The 24,218-nt window shown below is 35.5% G+C and overlaps 1 protein-coding gene across 2 annotated transcripts in view; it reads left to right on the top strand.

Moving 5' to 3' along the window:
• Positions 1-24,218, top strand: part of LMLN (leishmanolysin like peptidase) — a 53,225-nt gene that overhangs the window by 13,558 nt on the left and 15,449 nt on the right. Inside the window, exons 7-15 of one of the 2 annotated variants that reach the window (XM_055398602.2) lie at positions 2,318-2,339; positions 3,338-3,394; positions 9,389-9,483; positions 13,234-13,351; positions 14,620-14,727; positions 17,674-17,750; positions 19,180-19,290; positions 20,934-21,066; positions 22,773-22,932. In XM_055398602.2, the coding sequence (XP_055254577.2) occupies positions 2,318-2,339; positions 3,338-3,394; positions 9,389-9,483; positions 13,234-13,351; positions 14,620-14,727; positions 17,674-17,750; positions 19,180-19,290; positions 20,934-21,066; positions 22,773-22,932 (881 nt within the window). Of the gene's footprint in view, positions 1-2,317; positions 2,340-3,288; positions 3,395-9,388; positions 9,484-13,233; positions 13,352-14,619; positions 14,728-17,673; positions 17,751-19,179; positions 19,291-20,933; positions 21,067-22,772; positions 22,933-24,218 lie in introns of both variants that reach the window. The other variant, XM_055398531.2, reaches the window with a different exon arrangement.

Below are 24,218 nucleotides of genomic sequence, written 5' to 3'. Positions count from 1 at the left end.
TTGGTAAGTTCCTGAACATTCATCTACCAGTCAAAATACTAACTGACTTTAAAGAGCCATTTCACTTCTATCAATATCTAATTAATTTAAGGGAAAAAAGTGAAATTATTAGTAGAATCAAGTAGACAGTACAAAGGAAATACTAATATATGCTTTAGAGTAATACTATCAATACTGAGGCCAAAATAAACATCATGGATTATGAAAGCAGTCTGTTGGCATGATACCATATGCTTGCTGATCCATGAAATAAACTCAAAAATCTTTAGCTTCTGAATGCTGAGAATGCTTCAAGTGAAATATTTAATACATTACTGAAGAAGAAAGTACTAGATGGTTATGCAGATGTATATGTACTGTTTAGTATTCTTAGAAAAGAATATATGTATTTAATAGAATGTTCAATTTTTTCCTGAGAAGCTATCATTAAATTTATGATATTTTATAATTAATAGTGTCCCAATATCAAGCAAATATAGTATTTGAAGTGCTAAATGAATAAGCTACTTAATAAAATGAGACACATCTCAAAGTAGACGTCTTTGAGAAATATACCTTCATAATTGCAATGTTGCAAAATCATGGTTCTTTATCTTAATTTGACCTAAGCCATATAAATTGTGCATACACCCATACGCAATTTCATTTTTAATATACTGTTGAGTATCAAACATTGCAGAACAGTGTACATAATGTGATTTCATACTTGCTTTAAAAATCTGCTTATGGATTTGAACATGCTAAGGTAAAAGTCAAAAATAGGATTACTGCTGCTGCTGCTGCTAAGCCACTTCAGTCGTGTCCGACTCTGTGTGACCCCATAGACGGAAGCCCACCAGGCTCCCCCGTCCCTGGGATTCTCCGGGCAAGAACACTGGAGTGGGTTGCCATTTCCTCCAGTGTGTGAAAGTGAAAAGTGAAAGTGAAGTCGCTCAGTTGTGTCCGACCCTTAGCGACCCCACGGACTGCAGCCTACCAGGCTCCTCCATCCATGGAATTTTCTAGGCAAGAGTACTGGAGTGGCTTGCCATTGCCTTCTCCGTAGGATTACTAGCTATGCTAATTTTCTCAGAAGTAACCTTGTTTTAGAACTAAAAGCCCCACAACCTAGGAAATCCCTCAGTTCTGGGCAAACTGGGATTGAAGGTCACTCTAAATATAAAACATCCCTATGGTTAATAGCAGTTACTTGTGATAGTGGAATTTAGTGGTGGTAGGTTGTAAAATAAGGAATTTTTACTTCATTCTTCATGCATTTCTATAGTTTGGACGTATAACTCTTTCCAGTGAGCTTTTATTACTTTTTTTTTAAACAAAAGACATGTTAAAGTGAACTTTAAAAAAACAAAACAAAAGTGAACTTTATGTATTAGGAACAGAATGGGTTCCCTGGGGAAGTAGAGAGAGAGGGGTATAAAATCCCATGTTGAGATGGGTCTAGATTAGTTCATCTCTTTTTAGCACCCGATAATACTGAAAGTACTTAAAGTATTTAATTGTCTTTTAGGGAGAGAATCCAGCATAGGAGTTATCACATAGATGAGAATCCCATAGCCCAGAGATTGTTTCACTTTCAAAGCCCTGCTGTTATTTTTCTTTAAGGCACTTGAACATTTGGGTCACTTTAGGTATGAATGACTAGCTGAAAGAATAAATGTTCCTTGTGTCAGTGAATTTGAAGCTACTCATGTTTGTTTTCTCATACCTGGGGAAGATTCTGGTTTCTTAGAATAATATTGATGTTAAAAGAAAGAGCAATATCTTATGTTGGTGTTTTTGAATCTTTTATGATGGAAGTGGCACTTTCCTTCAAAACTGCTATATTGCATTAATTCATTCCATAAATATTTGAGTGTCAGCAGACTAGGTGAACAAAACAGGCACATGTACCTGCCTCGTGGAATTTACAGATTACAGAGGGAGTCAGGTACTAGTTAAATACAATTAGAAAGAGACATGTGATATGATATGATAAATATGATAAATTCAAATATGATAAATACTTTGTAGAAAAAGACAGGGTGCTGCAAGATAAAAGAGAACAAAAGGAGGCAGACATAATTTAGATGAATTGGACAAAGAAGACCTCTTTGAAGAAGTGAAACTTTAGATATAAGCTGACAGTTATCAGCATCAGCCACATAAAGAGCTGGATAAGAGCTTATGTTAGGAAAAAGCTGTGTCTACCTGTTGGTGTTGAGGATGAGAGCTTCAGGAGATGCACTGGAGGGAGAAGCAGACAGGGCTGTTTTATTCTAAATGCTTAAGAAGTCCCTGAGGGTTTGAGCCTGACAGAGACATTTATTTTATATTTTAGAGGTCACCATGGCAACATTTCGGTGAGTAAATTATAGTCATAATTTTCTAAGTGTAAATCTCTTGTTTTCAAATATGAAAAAAGATGTGCACTGTGTGTGTGTGTGTTTTTTTTTTTTTTTTTTACCTACATAAGGCTTTTTTTTTTAACCTACAAAAGCCTGTTACTTTGTAAATAGGCTATCACTCTTTGGGGAGGTTTGTGATATTTCTGTGGTAAAATGTTAAGGTAGTGTTGGGAGATAAAACCTTGGGATTCCTTATATTGCTATTTGGCACAGTTTTTGAAAGACAGTTAGATGCGTGGTGAAATTGAATTACTCTAGGTCCCAGTCAGCTCTTGGATTCTCAAGTTCTAGGCTCGTAAAGAGATACAGAATTCTGTAGATTCTGGAAGGTATAAAATACTGTAAGAAAGATGATGATAGGAAGATAAATATCTTTATATTAATGAAGGCATTGTTGGGACAGAAGGAGGATAGTGAAATGGAAATAAGAGCGTTCTGTAACTTGCAGCAACCTGAATGATTTGCTTATTATCTGTCCTATTATATAACTAAACTATTTTCCCTCTCTACCTACTTGTCTGTCCCTGTTCCTGTACATATAGTGAAATGCTGAAGTCAGAAATGAGTTTTGCGAGTAAAATAGTGTTAGAATTTAAGTTTTCCAACTCATTCCCGTTTTTGGTACATATTGACCTATTTTACAAATTCACACTGAAGTATAATTAACTGATTCTATCCTTTCGTGGGAACAAGTGTTGATTAGCTGTATCATAGGGAAAAACCGGTATAAGTCTTAGAAATAAAATATAGTGAAAGTTAGATGTTATGTTATAAAATGACATTTGATATTTAACAAAGATTTTTCTGACCTTAATCAGTTTTTGATAGAAAAATATAGGTAAATAGATATCATAGAACACACTGTTGTGGAATATAATTAAAAATTTAATGTCTGTTTTAACAGGCCAATAGCAGGATATGCTAACCTGTGTCCAAATATGATCTCTACCCAGCCTCAGGAGTTTGTTGGGATGCTGTCCACAGTGAAACATGAGATTATTCATGCCCTGGTAAATTTTGCTGTTAACTATTATTCTTTCCTTCATGCCTTGAGTTTTTGATTATACTCTCATTTTAATTATATACTAAAATTTAAGATTATGTGGCTTTTTAGATTGTGTTCAATAAAACCTAGTTGATTAGGCCTCTACCAATAGCTGATAGAGAATTTTTAGTGATTAGGATAGTGGCTAGGTTGAGTTATACTACTTAAAATAATTAAAGTAAATCCATTGGGTAAATAGGAGTTTTGAAAAAATGATTAAGCTTCTTAAGAAAAGACTTAGTAATTAAAAGTGATACCTAGGGACTTCCCTGATGGTCCAATGGCTTAAATTCTGCGCTCCCAATGCAGAGGGCACAGGTTCAATTCCTTGTCAGAGAACTAGATCCCCACATGCCATAACCAAGGCCTGGTTCAGCCAAATAAATTAATAAATCTTTAAGGAAAAAAAAGTGATACCAGGTTACAGATCTGTCTTCTCTCTTCTAGAGATCTCATTTCTAAAAGTCTTCTTGATCTATTTAGATTTTCTAAATTGTATATATACCAACTGATTCAGAACTTCTCTTTGCTTTTCCCCAATCAGTCCAAAGTAGTAAACTTTTACACAGTGTCTGGGGAATTAAATGAAGTTGCCTAAGACCTAGGAAATGTCTTCCTGATGTCTTTCACATGTTTAGAAAATATAATAGATGGGAGTAAAATGCAGTGATTAAGAGAGAGAATAGATCACACAGATCTAGGTGTGAATTACCTTAGCTTTACTGCTAAAAATCTTGAGGGTCTATTAGAAATTATTTAGCCTTTATAAGTCTTTGTTTCATCTATAAAATGAAGATAGTAGTACATACTAGAGTGGGATTTTTTTCTTGAAGGTTAAATAAGATAAAGCATATACTACTGCCTGGAAAATCCCATGGACAGAGGAGCCTGGTAGGCTACAGTCCATGGGATCGCAAAGAGTTGGACACGACTGAGCAACTTCACTTCACTTTATATAAATGGTTTACCACCATGCTCTACATAGTAAGGTATAATAAAATTAGTGGCTATTATTTATTAATCATTTTTCATGAGCTATCATGTATGGTTTGTTTAAATCAGCAAATACCTGAATAATTCAGTGAAACTCTAGTGTATACAGATAGCACAAGTAAGGAGATTCTAAAATGAATCATGTTTTCCATTTACTAAAAAAGTAAGTTGACCTGTTATCGTGATGAAAGACAAACATTCTAAAAAACATTTTCAGCTTTAAGCTCCAAAAACTATAGATACTTGATGCTGAGAGAACCAGAAAAAAACCCAGCAGGTTTAAAATCTAATGTATAAGTGAACATGAATGCAGAAGTCCCAGACATGAGGTAAATTGGATTATAAACAGGCAGGTCACAAACGAAAAGGTCCAATTGGTCAAGAAGTATAAAAGAACATATTGAGATTTATTTTAGGAGTCAGGGAATCTCAGAGTCAGACACCATTGAATGTAAAAGCTTGCATGAGAGTTACTGTGTACATTAACTTTTTTTTTTAATAAAAATAATAAAAATTTATTTCAGGAACAAGATGAAACAAATGAAGCACAATTCAGCATCACTCAAATGGTGTGAATAGAAATTGCAAAAAAACAAATCAGTAATTTTGCTAATGTAATTATGATGAAAATGATTCTAAATTTGACTGATATTTTTAAGTTATTTATATTGACAGGAAATCAACTAACTGTATTGTCATATTATACACGTTGACTTTAAGGTGGTAGTTACCTCTGGGAAAAGAGAGAGGAGAAAGGGTCAAGGTAATGGGCCTTCAACAATATTCTGCAATGTTTTAATTTCTTTAAAAAAAAAGTCTAAAGAAAACGTAGCAAAACATATCTTAAATCCTCTTAAAGAGTAAACATAAGTTTCTTTTAGATTTTTAAACTTTTTTTTGTATATTTGTATTATAAAAATTGCAAAAACCTAAGAAATTAAAAATATTAGTTTGTCTCAAAAACCATTCTGGAGGATGGTAAGAATTAAATGTTTAACAAATACACTTGTTCTCTTAAAGTTATATATGATCTAACTGTCAGTACAGTCATTCCTGGTACTTTCAGTACTAGATATGCCTTCTGAAATGTGTGTGCTTAGAAACATTTTCAACTTAATAGGGAAGAAAAAAACGTGGATTTAGAATGTTCTAAAGGATGAGGCGTGCTGTGATTCATGGGGTCGCGGAGAGTCGGACACGACTGAGCGACTGAACTGAACTGAACTGAAAAGGATGAGGTATAGGCTTGGATTACTGTAATATTGAATGGTTTGCCTTGGAAACAACCAGTAACGCTGAAGAAGCTGAAGTTGAACAGTTTTATGAAGACCTACAAGACCTTTTAGAACTAACACCCAAAAAAGATGTCCTTTTCATTATAGGGGACTGGAATGCAAAAGTAGGAAGTCAAGAAACACCTAGAGTAACAGGCAAATTTGGCCTTATAGCACGGAATGAAGCAGGGCAAAGGCTAATAGAGTTTTGCCAAGAGAACCCACTGGTCATAGCAAACACCCTCTTCCAACAACACAAGAGAAGACTCTACACATGGACATCACCAGATGGTCAACACCGAAATCAGACTGATTATATTCTTTGCAGCCAAAGATGGAGAAGCTCTATACAGTTAGCAAAAACAAAACCAGGAGCTGACTGTGGCTCAGTTCATGAACTCCTTCTTGCCAAATTCATACTTAAATTGAAGAAAGTAGGGAAAACCACTAGACCATTCAGATATGACCTAAATCAAATCCCTTATGATTATACAGTGGAAGTAAGAAATAGATCTAAGGGACTAGATCTGATAGATAAGAGTGCCTGATGAACTATGGACGGAGGTTCGTGACATTGTACAGGAGACAGGGACCAAGACCATCCCCATAAAGAAATGCAAAAAAGTAAAATGGCTGTCTGAGGAGGCCTTACAAATAGCTGTGAAAAGAAGAGAGGCAAAAAGCAAAGGAGAAAAGGAAAGATATAAGCATCTGAATGCAGAGTTCCAAAGAATAGCAAGGAGAGATAGAAAGCCTTCCTCAGTGATCAATGCAAAGAAATAGAGGAAAACAACAGAATAGGAAAAACAGATCTCTTCAAGAAAATTAGAGATATCAAGGGAACATTTCATGCAAAGATGGGCTCGATAAAGGACAGAAATGGTATAGACCTAACAGAAGCAGAAGATACTAAGAAGAGGTGGACAGAATACACAGAAGAACTGTACAAAAAAGATCTTCACGACCAAGATAATCACGATGGCGTGATCACTCACCTGGAGCCAGACATCTTGGAATGTGAAGTCAAGTGGGCCTTAGAAAGCATCACTATGAACAAAGCTAGTGGGGGTGCTGGAATTCTAGTTGAGCTCTTTGAAATCCTGAAAGATGATGCTGTGAAAGTGCTGCACTCAATATGCCAGTAAATTTGGAAAACTCAGCAGTGGCCACAGGACTGGAAGAGGTCAGTCTTCATTCCAATCCCAAAGAAAGGCAATGCCAAAGAATGCTCAAACTACCGCACAATTGCACTCATCTCACACGCTAGTAAAGTCATGCTCAAAATTCTCCAAGCCAGGCTTCAGCAATATGTGAACCGTGAACTTCCAGATTTTCAAGCTGGTTTTAGAAAAGGCAGAGGAACCAGAGATCAAATTGCCAACATCCGCTGGATCATGGAGAAAGCAAGAGAGTTCCATAAAAACATATATTTCTGCTTCATTGACTATGCCAAAGCCTTTGACTGTGTGGATCACCATAAACTGTGGAAAATTCTGGAAGAGATGGGAATACCAGACCACCTGACCTGCTTCTTGAGAAACCTGTATGCAGGTCAGGAAGCAACAATCAGAACTGGACATGGAACAACAGACTGGTTCCAAGTAGGAAAAGGAGTACGTCAAGGTTGTATATTGTCACCCTGCTTATTTAACTTATATGCAGAGTACATCATGAGGAACACTAGGCTGGAAGAAGCACAAGCCGGAATCAAGATTGCCGGGAGAAATATCAATAACCTCAGATATGCAGATGACACCATCCTTATGGCAGAAAGTGAAGAGGAACTCAAGCCTCTTGATGAAAGTGAAAGAGGAGAGTGAAAAGGTGGCTTGAAGCTCAACATTCAGAAAACGAAGATCATAGCATCTGGTCCCATCACTTCATGGGAAATAGATGGAGAAACAGTGGAAACAGCGTCAGACTTTAGTTTTTTGGGCTCCAAAATCACCGCAGATGCTGATTGCAGCCATGAAATTAAAAGACGCTTACTCCTTGGAAGGAAAGTTATGAGCAACCTAGATAGCATATTAAAAAGCAGAGACATTACTTTGCCAAACAAGGTCCGTCTAGTCAAGGCTATGGTTTTTCCCGTGGTCATGTATGGATGTGAGAGTTGGACTGTGAAGAAAGCTGATCACCGAAGAATTGATGTTTTTGAACTGTGGTGTTGGAGAAGACTCTTGAGAGTCCCTTGGACTGCAAGGAGATCCAACCAGTCCATTCTAAAGGAGATCAGTCCTGGGTGTTCACTGGAAGGATTGATGCTAAAGCTGCAACTCCAAAACTTTGGCCACCTCATGCGACAAGTTGACTCACTGGAAAAGACTCTGATTTTGGGAGTGATTGGGGGTGGGAGGAGACAGAGACGACAGAGAATGAGATGGCTGGATGGCATCACCAACTCGATGGACATGAGTTTGAGTGAACCCCGGGAGTTGGTGATGGACAGGGAGGCCTGGCGTGCTGTGATTCACGGGGTCGCAAAGAGTCGGACACGACTGAGCGACTGAACTGAACTGAACTGAAAGGATGAGGCACATCATACTATTTTAAGCTTCATATTACCTCAATGAATTGTATATGAAAAACTAGATTTTCTTAGCTGACTCCATTAAATACCCTTTGCATCTTCAGAGATTAAAAAAAAAGAAATATAGGAATTAAAGGAATACTCTGGATTCCATTAATCATTTTGGCAAGCCTTGAATGAGACAGAGACCACAGTTATGTAAGCAAAGAAATTGATTACGTGATCATTTGTGATTATTAATTATTTGAATATAAACTATAGCATATTTTCAGTGTTAAAACATGCTTAAATTAGTAGTTACAAAAGGGTTTTTTTTTTTAGTTATTTAGGTTAGGAAAGAAAGTAAGAAAAGAAATCTTAGGCATGAAACAGGAGATGTCCAATGTCAATAATTTTTTTTTCTTTTTTTTTTTTTGCCCATTTCCTCATCTTATTTGGGAGGGGGGAGAATAGCAAATGGGACTTTGTATACGTTTATGTAAAGTATCTGTTATCTTTTTAAAATTGAAGACTTCTTAAAAATATTGTCTAAAAATGTGATTATAGACAAACAAATTCACACTGTAAAGAAAATCTTTAGAAATACAGATGATTTTACATGTTACCACCAAAAGAACTACAGCTAACATTTCTATATATGTTTCCAGTCTTTTTTTACAGAGTATACATCCCCCTACATATGCATTTATAGTCATTTTTTATGTATAGATATATATTAAGTATGGACTTTGGGATCAAAGTCTTTGAATTTTTATGAGTATTCTTACGAGCGCACTCCCCTGCTCTGAATTGTATTGTTAATTATTCTCAATAGTAGCATTCCCTGGTTGCAGGTGTAGAGTTTATTAGTAATTTCATGTAAAGAGGACCACCTGTGATAAACACATCTTTAAACAAATGCGTTGTCTATACCAACCAAAGAATGTCTTTACTATTGCTTTTGATTTTTTCACTTAGAATTATCTCAAGTAATTGGAATTTAAAATTCATAATATGAAACAATTTCAGTCCTTTTCCAGTATATGGCAAGTTCCTACAGAAGTATTGCCATGATGCTTTTATGTGGTTATATCAGTGTTTTCTTTTAATAGTGGCATGTTATGATATCTATAGTCAGATTTGATATTTTTCACTGTAAGACATTTTGAACTTTTTCTTACAGGGTTTCTCTGCTGGGCTATTTGCATTCTACCATGATAAAGATGGAAATCCTTTAACTTCAAGATTTGCAGATGGTCTCCCACCTTTTAACTATAGGTATTTGGGTTTTTTGTTCTTATTCTCTTTTAGGAGGATGCTAAGACTAGAACCTGAGAATTCTTGTATGTTAAATTTCTACAAATAATAGTGGCTTTATGGCTAGCCTAAGATTGTATATCCTATATTATTATAACAAATGAGATGGAGAAAACTTAAGTGATTTACCCAGAGTGAAAACTCTTCTTGCCAGCAGAGCTCTTTTCCACCACTCTGTAGTAGCTTATATTACTTTACAGGAGAGTCAGGCCATGGGAGAATATGGGTTGGTTATATTTTGGTTTATTAATAATTATTGTCTATACATTGCAATGTTTACATGTTAACTGTAAACTGTATTTTACAGTTTTTTAAAACTATATTTTATTTCGCATGTTAGCAGTGATCTAGAAATTCAGGGCCTAAAAGAAATAATACTAAGAAATACCAAAAAAAAAGATTATGAATTTTATATAGACTATCAGTCCCAGAACTATAACCATTTGCATGGATTTATATATCTAATTTAAGAGCACATGTCCACAAAAAGACATGTACATGAATGTTAATGGCAGTTTTGTTATTAATAAAAAATGGAAACCACCCAAAGGTCTATCAGTAGAAGAATGAATAAATAAATTGTAATATATTCCTATAATCAAAAACTACAAGGCCCTGAAAAGAACACATTATTGCTGCATGTAATCATGTGAACGAATATAGTAGTTATAGGGTTGAACAAAAGAAGTCATAGTCTAGTTGTATGGAGTTTAAAAACAGTCCATGATAAAAGACAGATGAGTAATTTTACTTGAAGCCATAGGCTATTAAATGCCATGCAAGTTGAACAGATTGAGAAGGCACATAAGAAAACCTCAGGGTACTGACACTATTCCATAATTAGAGTAGTGAGTGGTAAACAGATATAGAATAAAAAATTAATTCTCATATGAAGATCTCCATTTAGGTAACTTACTGTTCAGTCACTCAGTTGTGTCTGCTTTGTGACCCCATGAACTTCAGCACACCAGGCTTTTCTGTCCTTCACTGTCTTCCTGAGTTTGCTCAAACTCATGTCCATTGAGTCAGTGATGCCATCCAGCCATCTCATCCTCTGTCACCTCCTTCTCTTCTCACTTATAGGCAGCTGGAAGTGCATAATTATTAAAAACATAATACTTTATTCATCATAGTTTTTTAGAGTACATGTTAAAAAACAAAATTGTAATGTAGAAATAGATATTTTACTTCCTAGATTGTATTTGTTTGGTAGTATGGAAGAAGTCTGGTCTTTTCCTAAGAATCGTGGTCTTTATGGGAAACACATAAGTAGTGAGAGTGGGAACATCTATGTAGTGATGAGGAGAGAGATACCCACACGTAAGAACCATTATTAAGCTGATAATTGCAGTGCTTTCTTACATTTTGGATATTCCTTAAAAGCAGAAAATCTTACAGTATAAATGGAGATAACAGAGTAATAAGAAATTCAGATGGTAGACATAGAGTTGGATTTGGCCCTAACCTTTTAATTTGGAGAAGCCATTAATCTTGAAATGTGAATGGTGAAGAGAATATTGGAATTATTAATACTGTAAACACTGTTTCTTTTCCTTCTGGCTTTGTTCACTATTTATATTTAAACATTGCCTTGCTGTGGAAAAAGAAAAGGAATTAAGAATGACCTTTCTAAGTCATGAGTAGATGAACAGATATATAGCAAATAAAACAAAGGATTAATAAGTAACAGTTATTGGGTATGAAGTGTTTACCATATAATTCTTTGAATAATATATAAAATCTTCATAAAATAATGGTGGGAAAACTAATTTCTTTATATTCTGTTTTATTGTTGAGAATGAGAGATTCATAGGGTCAATGGCAGAAGTAATCTTGGAAAAAGCCAGAAAATAATGATGCAGGTTATAGGCAAAAATGAAAATTGATGACCATTATAATTTTCTATAATTAATATAACGCTTTTGTGGTAGTGCTTTTATTTGTGCAAGATAGATTCTCCAAAATGAGATTGTTTTCTCCCATTTACTTTTTTATCGTATTTTTACCATGCAGAAAAGTTTTTAAATTTTACATTATTAAGTTTATCTATTTTCTTGCTTAAGAAAGTTTCTTCTGCTCTAAAAGATTATAAAAATATTCTAAATTTTTTCTGGTAAATTTATTATTTGAATTTTTATGTTCATAGCTTTAATCCATTTAGAATTTATTTTTGCTTCATGTATTTTGGGGTTCTTTTGTAAGGTATATACATGTTTATTAGGGCTTTCCTGGTGGCTCAGAGGTTAAAGCGTCTGCCTCCAATGCGGGAGACCTGGGTTCGATCCCTGGGTCGGGAAGATCCCCTGGAGAAGGAAATGGTAACCCACTCCAGTATTCTTGCCTGGAGAATCCCATGGACGGAGAAGCCTGGTAGGCTACAGTCCACGGGGTCGCAAAGAGTCGGACACGACTGAGTGACTGAACGGAATGGAACGGAATACATGTTTATTATGTCTTCTTGGTGGACTGACCCTTCCTTCATTATAAAATGTCTCTAGTAACAATTTTGTCTGATATTAGTATAAATGTTCCAGCTCTTTGTTTGAGTACTGTTTGCATGATACATGTTTTTAATCCTTTTATATTCAACCTATTTGTATCCTTGAGTGTGAACTGTGTATCTTGTAGGCATAGTTGAATCATTTTGTTTTTTAATACATTCTGCCAGTTGACCCTGTTCTGTACCCTCTGGCTGCCAGGTTGCTGGTTTTCACCATGACTGTGGGCTGTTGGTTTTCAAGGCTGCTATAGAACTGAAGAGAGGGCATGGGAAACTGCCACAAAGCTTGCTGTTTTTACTGAGATTCATCCATTTTTCTTAAAGAAGTGCTTCCTGGATTGCTGCAAGCCTTTGGTTAATTTCCAGAGTTCTGAGAAAAATTCATTTGGCTAATTTTGAAACTTTCCTTTTTGATTTCATGAAGTTCAGTGGTCCTTACTCTTCCATTTTTACTGTCATTTGTCTGGAATTTATTTCTGTATATGGAGTAAAATAAGGGATTTTATCCCTAAAATAGGGATATTTTTTCTTGTTGGATAACCAATTATAAAATGTATAATTTACTTTACAGCACAATTGTTAAGTAAATTATACTTTCTCACTAAGTTAAAGGGCTTCCCCAGTGGCTCAGCAGTAAAGAATCTGCTTGCAATGCAGGAGACACAGGTTCAGTGCCTGGGTTGGGAAAATCCCCTAGAGAAGGAAATAGCAACCCACTCCAGTATTCTTGCCTGGGAAATCTCATGGACACAGGAACCTGTCCTCTCATGACAGAGGCTACAGTCCATGGGGTTGCAAAGAGTCAGACAATTTAGTAACTAAACAACAACATCAAAATTAAGTTAAAATGTCACCTTCTGTTACATCTTGTTATATACAGTACTTAGATCTCTCTAGACATGCTTTTGTTTTATCCAATAAATTTGTTAAGAGGAAATAATTCACTGTCATCTTAGCCCAGTATTAGCTATTTGAATTTGAGCAAGTTACTTCATCTCTATAAGCTTCTGTCTCTCTATCTGCAAAGTAGTGATGATAATCTCTTAAAGTTACTGAAAAGATTAAATTAGAAAATGGTATCAAGTCTTTGCTTGCACTTGGTGTCAAATATAAGGTCAGATATTTTAATTTCATATTGATATTCGTAAACACTTCTGCATTTAAAGTGACAAATTTGCAAGAAGGACTGTATTTTTATTCTTTAATTGCAGTCTTGGATTATATCAATGGAGTGATAAAGTAGTTCGAAAAGTGGAGAGATTATGGGAAATTCGCGATAATAAGAGAGTTCCTCACACTGTTAATCTTCTAGTAACACCTCGTGTTGTTGTGAGTATTACTGAGCTTCATGTCTCATGAGCCGTCTGCTCTTTTCATTCATTATGGTCCTTTCTTTACTAATCATTATTGTTTAAGACTAATGATTAAATTTCAAAGCTTGTAGTAGGAAACATAAAGGCAGTATAGTAAAGCTGCAGGCCAAGAGATATCTGAGGAAGAAAAATTTAGCAGTGACTGACTTAACGGCTCCAGTCTACCCACTGCTTTAAGTTGTTATACCAGTGCTCTGTTGTGATATCCCTTAGGATGACTTGTACTGTTTGCATAATTGCTGGTCATGTCATTTGGAATCAGTTTTATTCAGGAGGGTCTCCAGAGGAACAGAACCAGCAGGATGTGTTTGTTGAGAGAGAAAGAGATGAAGAGATTTATTTTAAGGAGTGGCTGATGTAGTTGTGGAGGTTTACTCTCTGTCTAAAATCTGATGAGGTAGGCTGGCAACCTGAAGAAATAGGGAAGAGTTGCAGTTTGAGTCCAAAGACAGTCAACTGGTAAAATTCCTTCTTGCTCAGGGGTGAAGTCAGTCTTTGTTCTATGAAGACCTTCAACTGACTGGCCCATTTATGTTACAGAAAGTGATCAGCTTTACTTAAAGTTCACTAATTGAAATGTTAATCTCATCCAAAAACACCTTCACAGAAGCATTCAGAATAATGTTTGATCAAATATGTGGGCACTTTGCCCCAGCCTGGTTGATACATAAAATTAATCATCTCACTCATTTATTTAATGACAGAAACCTATTCTCCCTAACCCAACTCTTAACTGCATACAGCTCTTTCTGACCTCTGAATTTCTGCGCTGCTCTCGGAGTACCGCCCATCCCTATACTTCATACTCTTAACTGATGTACAGATGAAACCAAAAGAACAAAATTGTTTTCTAATGAACAACTTATTTTTCTCAACAAAGACTATGTCCATAATATGAGCAGTTTATACCTGCGTTAAAATCATTGTTGACACAAAAGTTACAAATGGCAATCATACCAGTCTGTAACTTTTAAAAATATATAACTTAGCCAAAATCTTCAAATAGAGGAAAAAATAATAAGAGAATAGTAGTTCAATAGCAAAGAAAAGTGTGACAGTGTCAAAATATTTCATTATATTAAAAGCTATATTTTTAAAAGGCATTCTGTCTTCTCATCAAAGTAATTCCTTAGTGGCTACTTTATCTTATCCAGTGTGATAAGGAGTTTGCCATTATGTTGTACTTTTGTGGGTTTATTTATTTATTTATTTTCTGATTCTTAGGATGAAGCACGAAAACACTTTAACTGTCCAATTCTTGAGGGAATGGAACTTGAAAATCAAGGTGGTATGGGCACTGAGCTCAACCACTGGGAAAAGCGGTTATTAGAGGTCAGTTTATTTGAAAATGTCACTAGACATATTTTTTCTTTAAGAAAATAGATACACTAACGTAGTTTTTTTTTAATAGGTTCATGCATTTCTGCAGCTTTTTCCATTTAACGATATACTTTCTAAGGAATTACAGATGCTTCTGCTGTAATACAGTGTATGCTTTCCTAAGCAATCTCTTTCTTCAAAATAAAAAATAACAATTTGTGGGAAACACAAATACCAAGTCATTAACAAAAGCAATGTCATAATAAAAGTACTAGCTCAGTCTAAAAACACATTGTATTTCCAATAAATAAGCTTCTATATTTATTTACTTTAATATTTCTTTTACCTTAAACAACAGCAAAAAGCAGTGGGAGATGGATGGGAGACTATATATAAATCTAAATAATGGGGACAAGAGTAAAATGTAAAAAGAGTAAAGTGTACAAAAACAGTGCAGCAAGTACTTCTAAGACAGAGCCTCTGGCCCTCCCGAGCCAATTGGAAGAGCATGGAACTTCACGCACAGCACAGCATTCCTCTTTTGCTGTGTTCAGGTGTCTTGGTGTATTTTGGTTTTTGTTTGTTTTTTAATTGTTATCTTATATTGGAATAGAGTTGACTAACAATGCTGTGTTAGTTTCAGTTACACAGCAAAGGGATTCATTTAGCTGCTGTTGCTCCACTGCATAAAACATTAAAAACCAGGAGAAATCGTTATGAACCAACATGATTCCATCTTATACTGATGTGATTTCCTTATTTGCTAGTCTCATATGAGCTCATTCACATTAAAGAAGTATATCCATTAGTAGAATATACTTTATACTTGGATCTATTTATTTTTAAATAGCTACATAGTGTTATATGTGGAGAAGGAAATGGCAACCCACTCCAGTATTCTTGCCCGAAGAATCCCATGGACAGAGGAGCCTGGAGGGCTACAATCCCTGGGGTCACAAGAGTCGGACACAACTTAGTGACTAAACCACCATAGTATTATATGAATGTGACAATAATCCTATGTCAGTGAATAATTATGTTTTAAATGTTTTATCTTAAAAATGTTATGATGGGTGATTTATTTATATCTTCAGTGCCGTACAGGAGTGGCATTCCAGTGTGTTCTTAGGTTCAAAAAGCAGTCAAACCTGTGAACCCTAAACAGGTCACATTCAAAAAATACTAGAAGGATACAAGAGAGAAAGTACAGCATGCTAGCATGGCAGTCAGGCATTTCTCTTGTGCTCTACACACTAGGGCTATCATCCATGCCTCTTCCCTTCTCTCTCTGGCTCAAACATGATAAGCACAAGACCATAACAGGTGTACAAGAACCAGCCTGGTTTAGAAGTACCATGTTGCAAATAAGGACCACCATCGTTTTTTTAACAGTTTCATAGACTTAACTTCCAGGTACCTGTAAGGGACATACCTATAAGACTCACTGCACACAGAGAAGTCCCAAACTCTGGCTAACCAACAGGTATTCATGTTCATCTACAATAATCCCAAGTCTAGAAGCATATCAGGTGATGTTTGTTCCTGAAGTCCTGTTGCTTAGTAACACAGTTGACATTCCACCCTTATTAGGTTTTCAGGGGAGCAGAACTAGGAAGTTAATGCGAGATCAGATCTGTTTATGTAGAAAGAATGGAATTTCTGGGTCAGAGGAAGTTTGAGCAAACTCCAGGAGATGGTGAAGGACAGGGAAGCTTGACATGCTGCAGTCCATGGAGTCGCAAAGAGTCAGACACAACTTAGCGACTGAATGACAATAATATATTTTTTAGAGGTCTGTTTAAATAAGTAAACGGTTGCAGTTTCCATGCATCATGATCCAGGTTAGCAAAATTATGAAAAGAATGAAATGAGTGCTTATACTGACCTTATCTGGGTGACCACAAAATAACAGTGATAGAAACTTACGGAAGACGTGTACACTTTTATCTCACATGGGAATTTCAGTTTCTTTATTTTCCTTAAGCAGTTTTTCTCAAGTGATTCTCTTTAGAAAGCTACAGATGGACCAGAAATGAAAATTTACTTACTTTTCAATAGAAGACTTGAAAGTAGTAGTTTTACTAGTTTCATTAACTGCTGCCTTTCCTCTGAAATCAACTTTGTGTTCTTGAGGTGTGCTTTAAAAAGATGAAATTAAAGTACTTGAGATGGCAATCCAACCTTCAACATAAAGACTAACAAAATATGGGAATTCCCTGGAAGTCCAGTAGTTAGGACTCCATGCTTTTGCTGCCAAGAATGTGGGTTCAGTTCCTGATCTGAGAACTAATATACCTCAAGCCATGCAGCACACCCCCTACCCAAAAAAGAAGAATTAGAGCATCCCAAAGATACAATGTACTTTCTTAAGAGACAGTGAAGTCCTTACCATTAGGTGACCTCCTTGTTGGAATTTTATTATATACTAATTAAGACATTGGGTAGATAGTAGACCTTGATATTTTGTATCCCTCGTGCAACTCCTTTGACCCTGTGATTTTGTGATACTTGTTTTTCATACTAGTATATATTTTTGTGATCACAGAGTATAAAAAGTTGGTTATAAAAGCATTTTCTTTAAGTATTCCATTCTCCACTCCATTATCTGGGCATCTGTCTCAACCACCAACATTACTTTGCCTTAATAGTGTAATGTTTTTACAATATTTCTGTTTTCATATATTTATCTTCATTTTCATCATGGAGTTCTAAATGCTAGTTATCTGTCATTACAGGGAAATTGTACACAATATAGATATTTGAGGGAGAGAGTAGACTTTGCTTTCAGCTTCAGTCTGTCATCTTAAAGAAAGCTTATATATTTTACTATTTTAAGTCAGCATTTTTTTCAGCCTCTCACAACTTCAACATTTTGCCTATACATCAAAACAATGACGGAAATTACTGGGAATTGCAAGGAATCCAGTCTTCTAATTAAGATCTGTTGGTGATTTTCAGAATGAAGCAATGACTGGTTCTCATACCCAGAACCGAGTCCTCTCTCGAATCACTCTGGCGTTAATGGAGGACACCGGGTAAGACGGCTGTGAGACTTTTACTTGAATTGTTTATTAAAATGAAATGAATATTAAGATTACTATTAAGATGAAATGAATATTAACTTAAAAAAATATATTTTACACTGAAGATAAATATACCTGGTTTTTTTTAAATATACTTGTTTTTAAAATTTTTTTCAGTTAGCTCTCCATTACCTATACCAGCTCCATTCATTCATTCAATAAATGTTTGAGACCCTGAGGTATGTAATAGAATAAAACTAAATCCCTCATAACTAAATAAATGAAATTTATTTTTTAATAAATAGAGGGCATGATGATATGAAGGAAAAGATTATATAAGCAGTATTTTTAATTACAAGTGAAATTGATTTATGTAGAGATTCCTGGTTTTTAAGGCAGTAGAACTTTCTTATAAAGCAACAGAATACTGTTTTAAAATGACTCCAATGGGAGTCTTTTTATTTGTGGGCTCTTGGGTTTATTTTGATGAGTCTCAGTTTTTGATAGCTAAGGCTTTTTGGTATGGCAAGATGTACCAGGCTGATCTGCCCATGCTCTGTTTTCTAGATCTGGCATTAGCCAGTCTTCCAAGGAGCACAGGAATGCTCCTTTTGATCGAGAATAGCTTTTAGAAATCACAATCTAGGGACTCCGTTAATTTCTACTGGGTTGTCCTTGTTTCTTACTGTTTTCAGTGGACCAAGTAGGGAAATTCATATTTTTGAAAAAAAAAAATGCTGGATTCCTTTTAGTGCTATTATCACTCTTTCCCATTTATCTCTTAATAAGCAATGACCAACAGAAGTGGTCCTGTTGCTCTGTTTCTCTAGCCCTTCTATAAATAATGCTGGTTTCTTTAAGGTTCTTCCCATTTATCCCTTAATAAGCAATGACCAACAGAAGTGGTCCTGCTGCTCTGTTTCTCTAGCCCTTCTGTAAATAATACTGATTTCTGTAATAATGCAGGTAGGATGCAAAAGCATCTTGGAGTGTATGAATCACTAGGGAAGTCATGGCGTTGCTTAATTTTAAAACATTTCTTCCTTTTTCTGATGCAGCAGAATTCCAGTTTATTCCCTTCTCTTTTTTTCTCTCATTCTCTTTGTTTCTTTGCCTTTTATACTCTTTGTCCCACACCTTAAACATTTTCTCCTCTGTGACTTATATCATCTTTGAAAGTTACAATGGAAACATGATGTGGTTTGGTGTTTTTCAAATATAAAAACACCCTCAAGTACTCATTTTCCCTCAAGACTAAAGGTTCCTAGTCCCTGCTGCAGCGATCCTGGGACTTTGGTTGTAAATGCTTATCTGTGGGGATGGTCACCAAAATCCTTTTTGAGGTCCTAGTTTGCTCATTGTTAAGATTTGTAATTGATACGCTGGAGTTGTTTTTTAAGTAACAGTAATATAAAGTGCTTTGTTTGGGTTATTTCCACAGCTGGTATAAAGCTAATTACAGCATGGCTGAGAAATTAGACTGGGGCCGAGGAATGGGCTGTGACTTTGTCAGGAGGAGCTGTAAATTCTGGATTGATCAGCAGAGACAAAAGTAAGGATACATTTCCTCCTATTGTCTTTGCTAACAGTTTACTTCTGATTTTCTTCTCTATCCAGTGTCCCTATTTTCAAAATGTGGTCTAAACCATTCAGTTTTCAAAATATGTGGAAACCATCCACGGTTCCTTTTATTTAAAAAAATTTTGGCTATGTTGGTGCTTTTTGCTGCACTAGGGCTTTCTCTAGTTGCAGCAAGCAGGGGCTACTCTCTAGTTATGGCGAGCAGGAGCTACTCTTCGGTTCCAATGCATGGACTTCTCATTGTGATGGCTTCTCTCGTTGTGGAGCACGGCTGTAGTGTGTGGGCTTCAGTAGGTTTGGCACATGGGCTTAGTTATTCTGCAGCATGTGGGATCTTCATGGAACAGGGATTGAACCCATGTCTCCTGCATTGGCAGGTGGATTCTTTACTACTGAGCCACCAGGGAAGCCCTAATACGGCTTTTGTGAAGCAAAATTTTTTAATTTTGATTAATTTCAAATTATCAGTTTGTCCTTTTATAAGTCATACCAATGCCTGATTCCTGACTTCAGACATTCTGATTCGGTTGGTATGGAGTGCAACGTAGGCATGGAGGTTTTAAAATTTTCTCTAAATGATTCTAAGGTGCAGGAAAATTTGGGAACAACAACACTAGCACATCAGGTTGTTGTACTGGAGATAACTAACTGTCCCCAAAGTAGCTGCAGTGTTTCCTGCTACTGCTTATGAGCAGCTTTCCTCATAGCAGGCTTTTAACTCAGACCTCAAACTCCTTAGTAGAAACTCTGAGTGATTAAAACTGCTTTGAGACCTAGCCCAGGTGAGAAGAGTATGACTAACATCTTTAACAGAAGAAGTGCTTGTTACCAGGTACTTCTGTAATAGGCAAGGCACTGACCTTCGAGAGAGAAGTTTAAGTCCCATCTCTGTCCCTCGTCAGCTATATGATCCTGGACAAGCTAAATGTCTCAGACTATTTATTTATCAGTGAAATGAAGATACTAGTTCTACTTTGGAGGGTTCCTTTAGGAATAATGATATTGTATACTAGTATGCGGTCCACTGGAAAAGGGAATGGCAAACCACTTCAGTATTCTTGCCTTGAGAATCCCATGAATAGTATGAAAAGCAAAAAGATGGGACACTGAAGGATGAACTCCCCAGGTCGGTAGGTGCCCAGTATGATACTGAAGATCAGTGGAGAAGTAACTTCAGAAAGAATGAAGGGATGGTGCGTGAGATGGCTGGATGCCATCACCGACTCAATGGATATGAGTTTGGGTAGGCTCCGGAAGTTGGTGTTGGACAGGGAAGCCTGGTGTGCTGCGGTTCATGTGGTCGCAGAGTCGGACACGACTGAGTGACTGAACTGAACTGAACTCATACTATTTGAAAGTTCTATTAATCATAAAACGCTGGACTTCCATGTATCATAAAATGTTTGACTTCCGTGGTAGCCCTTGTTCACAACAATTGAAGAAAGTCTGCATGCAATAATGAAGATCCAGTGCAACCAAAAATTTTTAAAAATCAATTAATTAAAAAAGAATGTTAAAAGCATTGAAATTGTAACAGAAAAGACAAACTCTAGAATAGATTTCTAATATCTTCTTTAGAGTTTGATACCATGGTATTTTTATCTTTGTCTGCAGGAGACAAATGCTGAACCCTTACTGTAACACACTCAGAAGTAATCCATTGCAGTTAACTTGCAGACAGGACCAGAGGGCAGTTGCAGTGTGCAATTTGCAGAAGTTTCCAAAACCTTTACCTCAGGAATACCAGGTAATACTTGTTTGGGGCACAATTTCAGGAATCAGCCTTTTAAAAAGAAGTCTCCATTTTGAATTGGAAGAGTGAGTTAAGCTCTTAAGTTTTTCAATTTGTCAGTCTCCATTTGTTTTCTGTAAGTTAGAAAAAACTAAAGTTTTTCATTTCTTTATAAACTGTGTTAATTGATAGCAATTAGCTAATATCTAGCAATGCCTTGTAGTAGTGGTAAGAGACATTTAGAGTATTTATTTTAATGTATTTTTTAATCTATTTCTTTTTGTTTCAAAAGTCTTCATCTTTATATTAAAAAAACAAGGTTCTTTAAAGAAAGGAACTGACTGGGAAGACAAATATATCGCCTATATGCAGGATCTTTAGAAAAAATAATACAACTAAACTTATTTTAAAGTTTATAACTAAACTTTATTTTAAACAGAAACAGACTTGGACTTAGAGAAAGAACTTATGATTACCAGGGAGGAAGGGTGAGAGGAGGGATAGATTGGGAGTTTGGAACTGACATGTACACACTGATATATTTAAAGTAGATAACCAATAAGGTTAGATAGCATCACTGACTCAGTGGACATTAATTGAGCCAACTCTGGGAGATAGTGGAGAACAGAGGAGCCTGGCATGCTGCAGTCCATGGGGTCGCAAAGAGTCAGACCCATCTCAGCGACTGAACAACAGCAACCAGTAAGGACCTACAGGGAGCTCTGCTCAGTACTCTAATAACCTAAATGGGAAAAGAATTTGAAAAAGAATAGATACTTTATATGTATAACTGAATCACTTTGCTGCACACCTGAAACTAACACAACATTCTTGATCAACCACACTCCAATATAAAATAAAAATGTTTTTTAAAAAGAAAAAAATAAAGTAACTAAAGTACTCTAATCCACTTAATTAGAAGGCTTGGAATTTCTGCTCTAGACAAGTTTGCCTAATGGTATCTAAAAGGCGAAGACAATGGTCCCATGTGTTCAGTTTGAATCTCTGATGTAGGCTTTAAGCTTTTTGTTGAAGTGGCTATTTCTAAAAAAGCTTTAACACTGCCTGCCATACAAAGGAGCCACAAGTCAGAAATTATCTCAGAAGTGAGTTTAAAGTGATTGCTTCTAAATTTTGAGCTTCCTACATATGTTTATAACCCCATTGAGTGCTTTAGACACTGTAAGGTAGTGACTATATATTTCTGCACTTAATACTGTAATTCAGTGAATTGGTATGAAGTGTGAAATCTTTAAAATTTTTCTGGTACCTTGTTGCTTTGGTGTTTCCAAGTATTATATATGTTATCTCATTCATTTTCTCAAATTTTTCAAAACAACATATAAATTAAGTCTCCTAAAAACATTTGAAGTACATTGTATTTAAAACATCTTAATTTTATGAATTCGTTTTATGTTTTGTCAGCTCTTAAAACTCTTTCTATTTATCCCTTTAAAACATTAATCAAACTTGTCATCTAATAAAAACTTAACTTAGACTAATTTACTTACCTTGCTTATTTCTAAAACTACTACAACCTTGAAATACCCCTCCAGTAGTATATTATTCTTTCTGTGTTTACTCTGTATGAAAAAAATAGATTAATATCTCCTTTGTATTATACAGCATTAGAGGGTTGCTGTAAATTGCCTGTGGGCTTCATGTTGTTTATATAGAATGTTTCTTACTCTCCTGCCTTCCTAATATATTTTTCTTTGTAGTACTTTGATGAACTCACTGGAGTACCTGCAGAAGATCTGCCTTATTATGGTGGTTCAGTAGAAATTGCTGACTACTGCCCTTTCAGTCAGGAATTCAGTTGGCACTTAAGTGGTGAATATCAGCGCAGCTCAGATTGTAGAGTACTGGAAAATCAACCAGGTCAGTAGTTTAGTGAAGTTAAATGTTATATACATATTGAAAGTATAAATAAGCAATACAAAATAGTATATATCAACAATATAAAATAGACCCTGGAGCCAGATTGTCTGAGTTTATTTTGTGATTCCACTGCTATCTACCTGTTTGAAGTAACTTCTCTGCACCTTAGTTTTCTCCTGTGTGCAAAGGAGATAATACTTGTCTCATAGAGTCGTGAGAATTAAATGAATTAATACAGTTAAGTGCTTAGAATTATGACACATAGAAAGAATTGTTAGCTATTAGATGCACTTGTGCATTTGTGTATACGCTACCATTTAGTGATACCTTATATTTGCATGACATTTTTCATTTGCAAAGCACTTTGATTTTAATAATTTCATTTTATTCTTCTAAAAACCTGATAAGAGACATAGAGAAGATACTGTGATTGAATTTCACAGATGAGGGAAGAGATATACTAAGTAATATCGCTAATTGATGTCAGTGCAAGATCTTCCAATGCAGAACTTTTTATTATATCATATTAGGTATCCTATTTTTTCCTCTCCTGAAGAGTGTACATTTTATGTTACTTAGACATAACGTGTTATTCTTCAGATATCAGAATAATACTGTTGTCCCATAACTAGTAAGATGTGTTGCCATCTTATGTATTCCCTGTTAGTATATATAAATGAACAGGTCATCAAGGAAGTAAACCGTATGGCATTTGGTTCGTCAGCAATAATAGTTGTAGCTTATACTAACCACCTTTGTAAACAAAATGTTCTCATGTCTGATTTGTTAATCAAGAGCAATAAATAGTTTTCCTCTGTATGGTCATCAAAAATTACCTGGTCCTTTTTCTCCCCCTACCCTTCATTCCATACTTCATTACAGATTAAATTATTTAAAATTAAATTTTTCATTATATTTTTTCCTTTTATTCTTAAGCCTGGCAGCTTAACTGGATTTGTATAGTCATTTTTTTTCCATCACTTACCTACTTAATAAATTCCTAAAGACTTATGATATAGCTACTCAACAGTTGCATGTTACAGCAAAAGCAATGCACATATTTGTCACTTATGACAAAGATAGAGTATCTTATTTTATGGTTTTAGACCTGGAATTTGCAAATATTTATTATAAAGAGCAAGATAGTAGATATTTTAGACCATGGATCTGTTACAACTTTTCAGCTCTGCTGTTAAGTGTGAAAGCAGTTATAGATAATGTATAAGTGAGTAAGTATAGCTATGTGCCAGTAAAATTTCTTTATGAAAACAGGTAGCTCTCAGGAT

This window comes from Moschus berezovskii, chromosome 1 (genome assembly GCF_049115385.1).
Source record: "Moschus berezovskii isolate FMDL1 chromosome 1, NW_MosBer_1.0, whole genome shotgun sequence".
Taxonomy (NCBI): domain Eukaryota; kingdom Metazoa; phylum Chordata; class Mammalia; order Artiodactyla; family Moschidae; genus Moschus; species Moschus berezovskii.
This window is presented reverse-complemented; position numbering and strand designations above follow the sequence as displayed.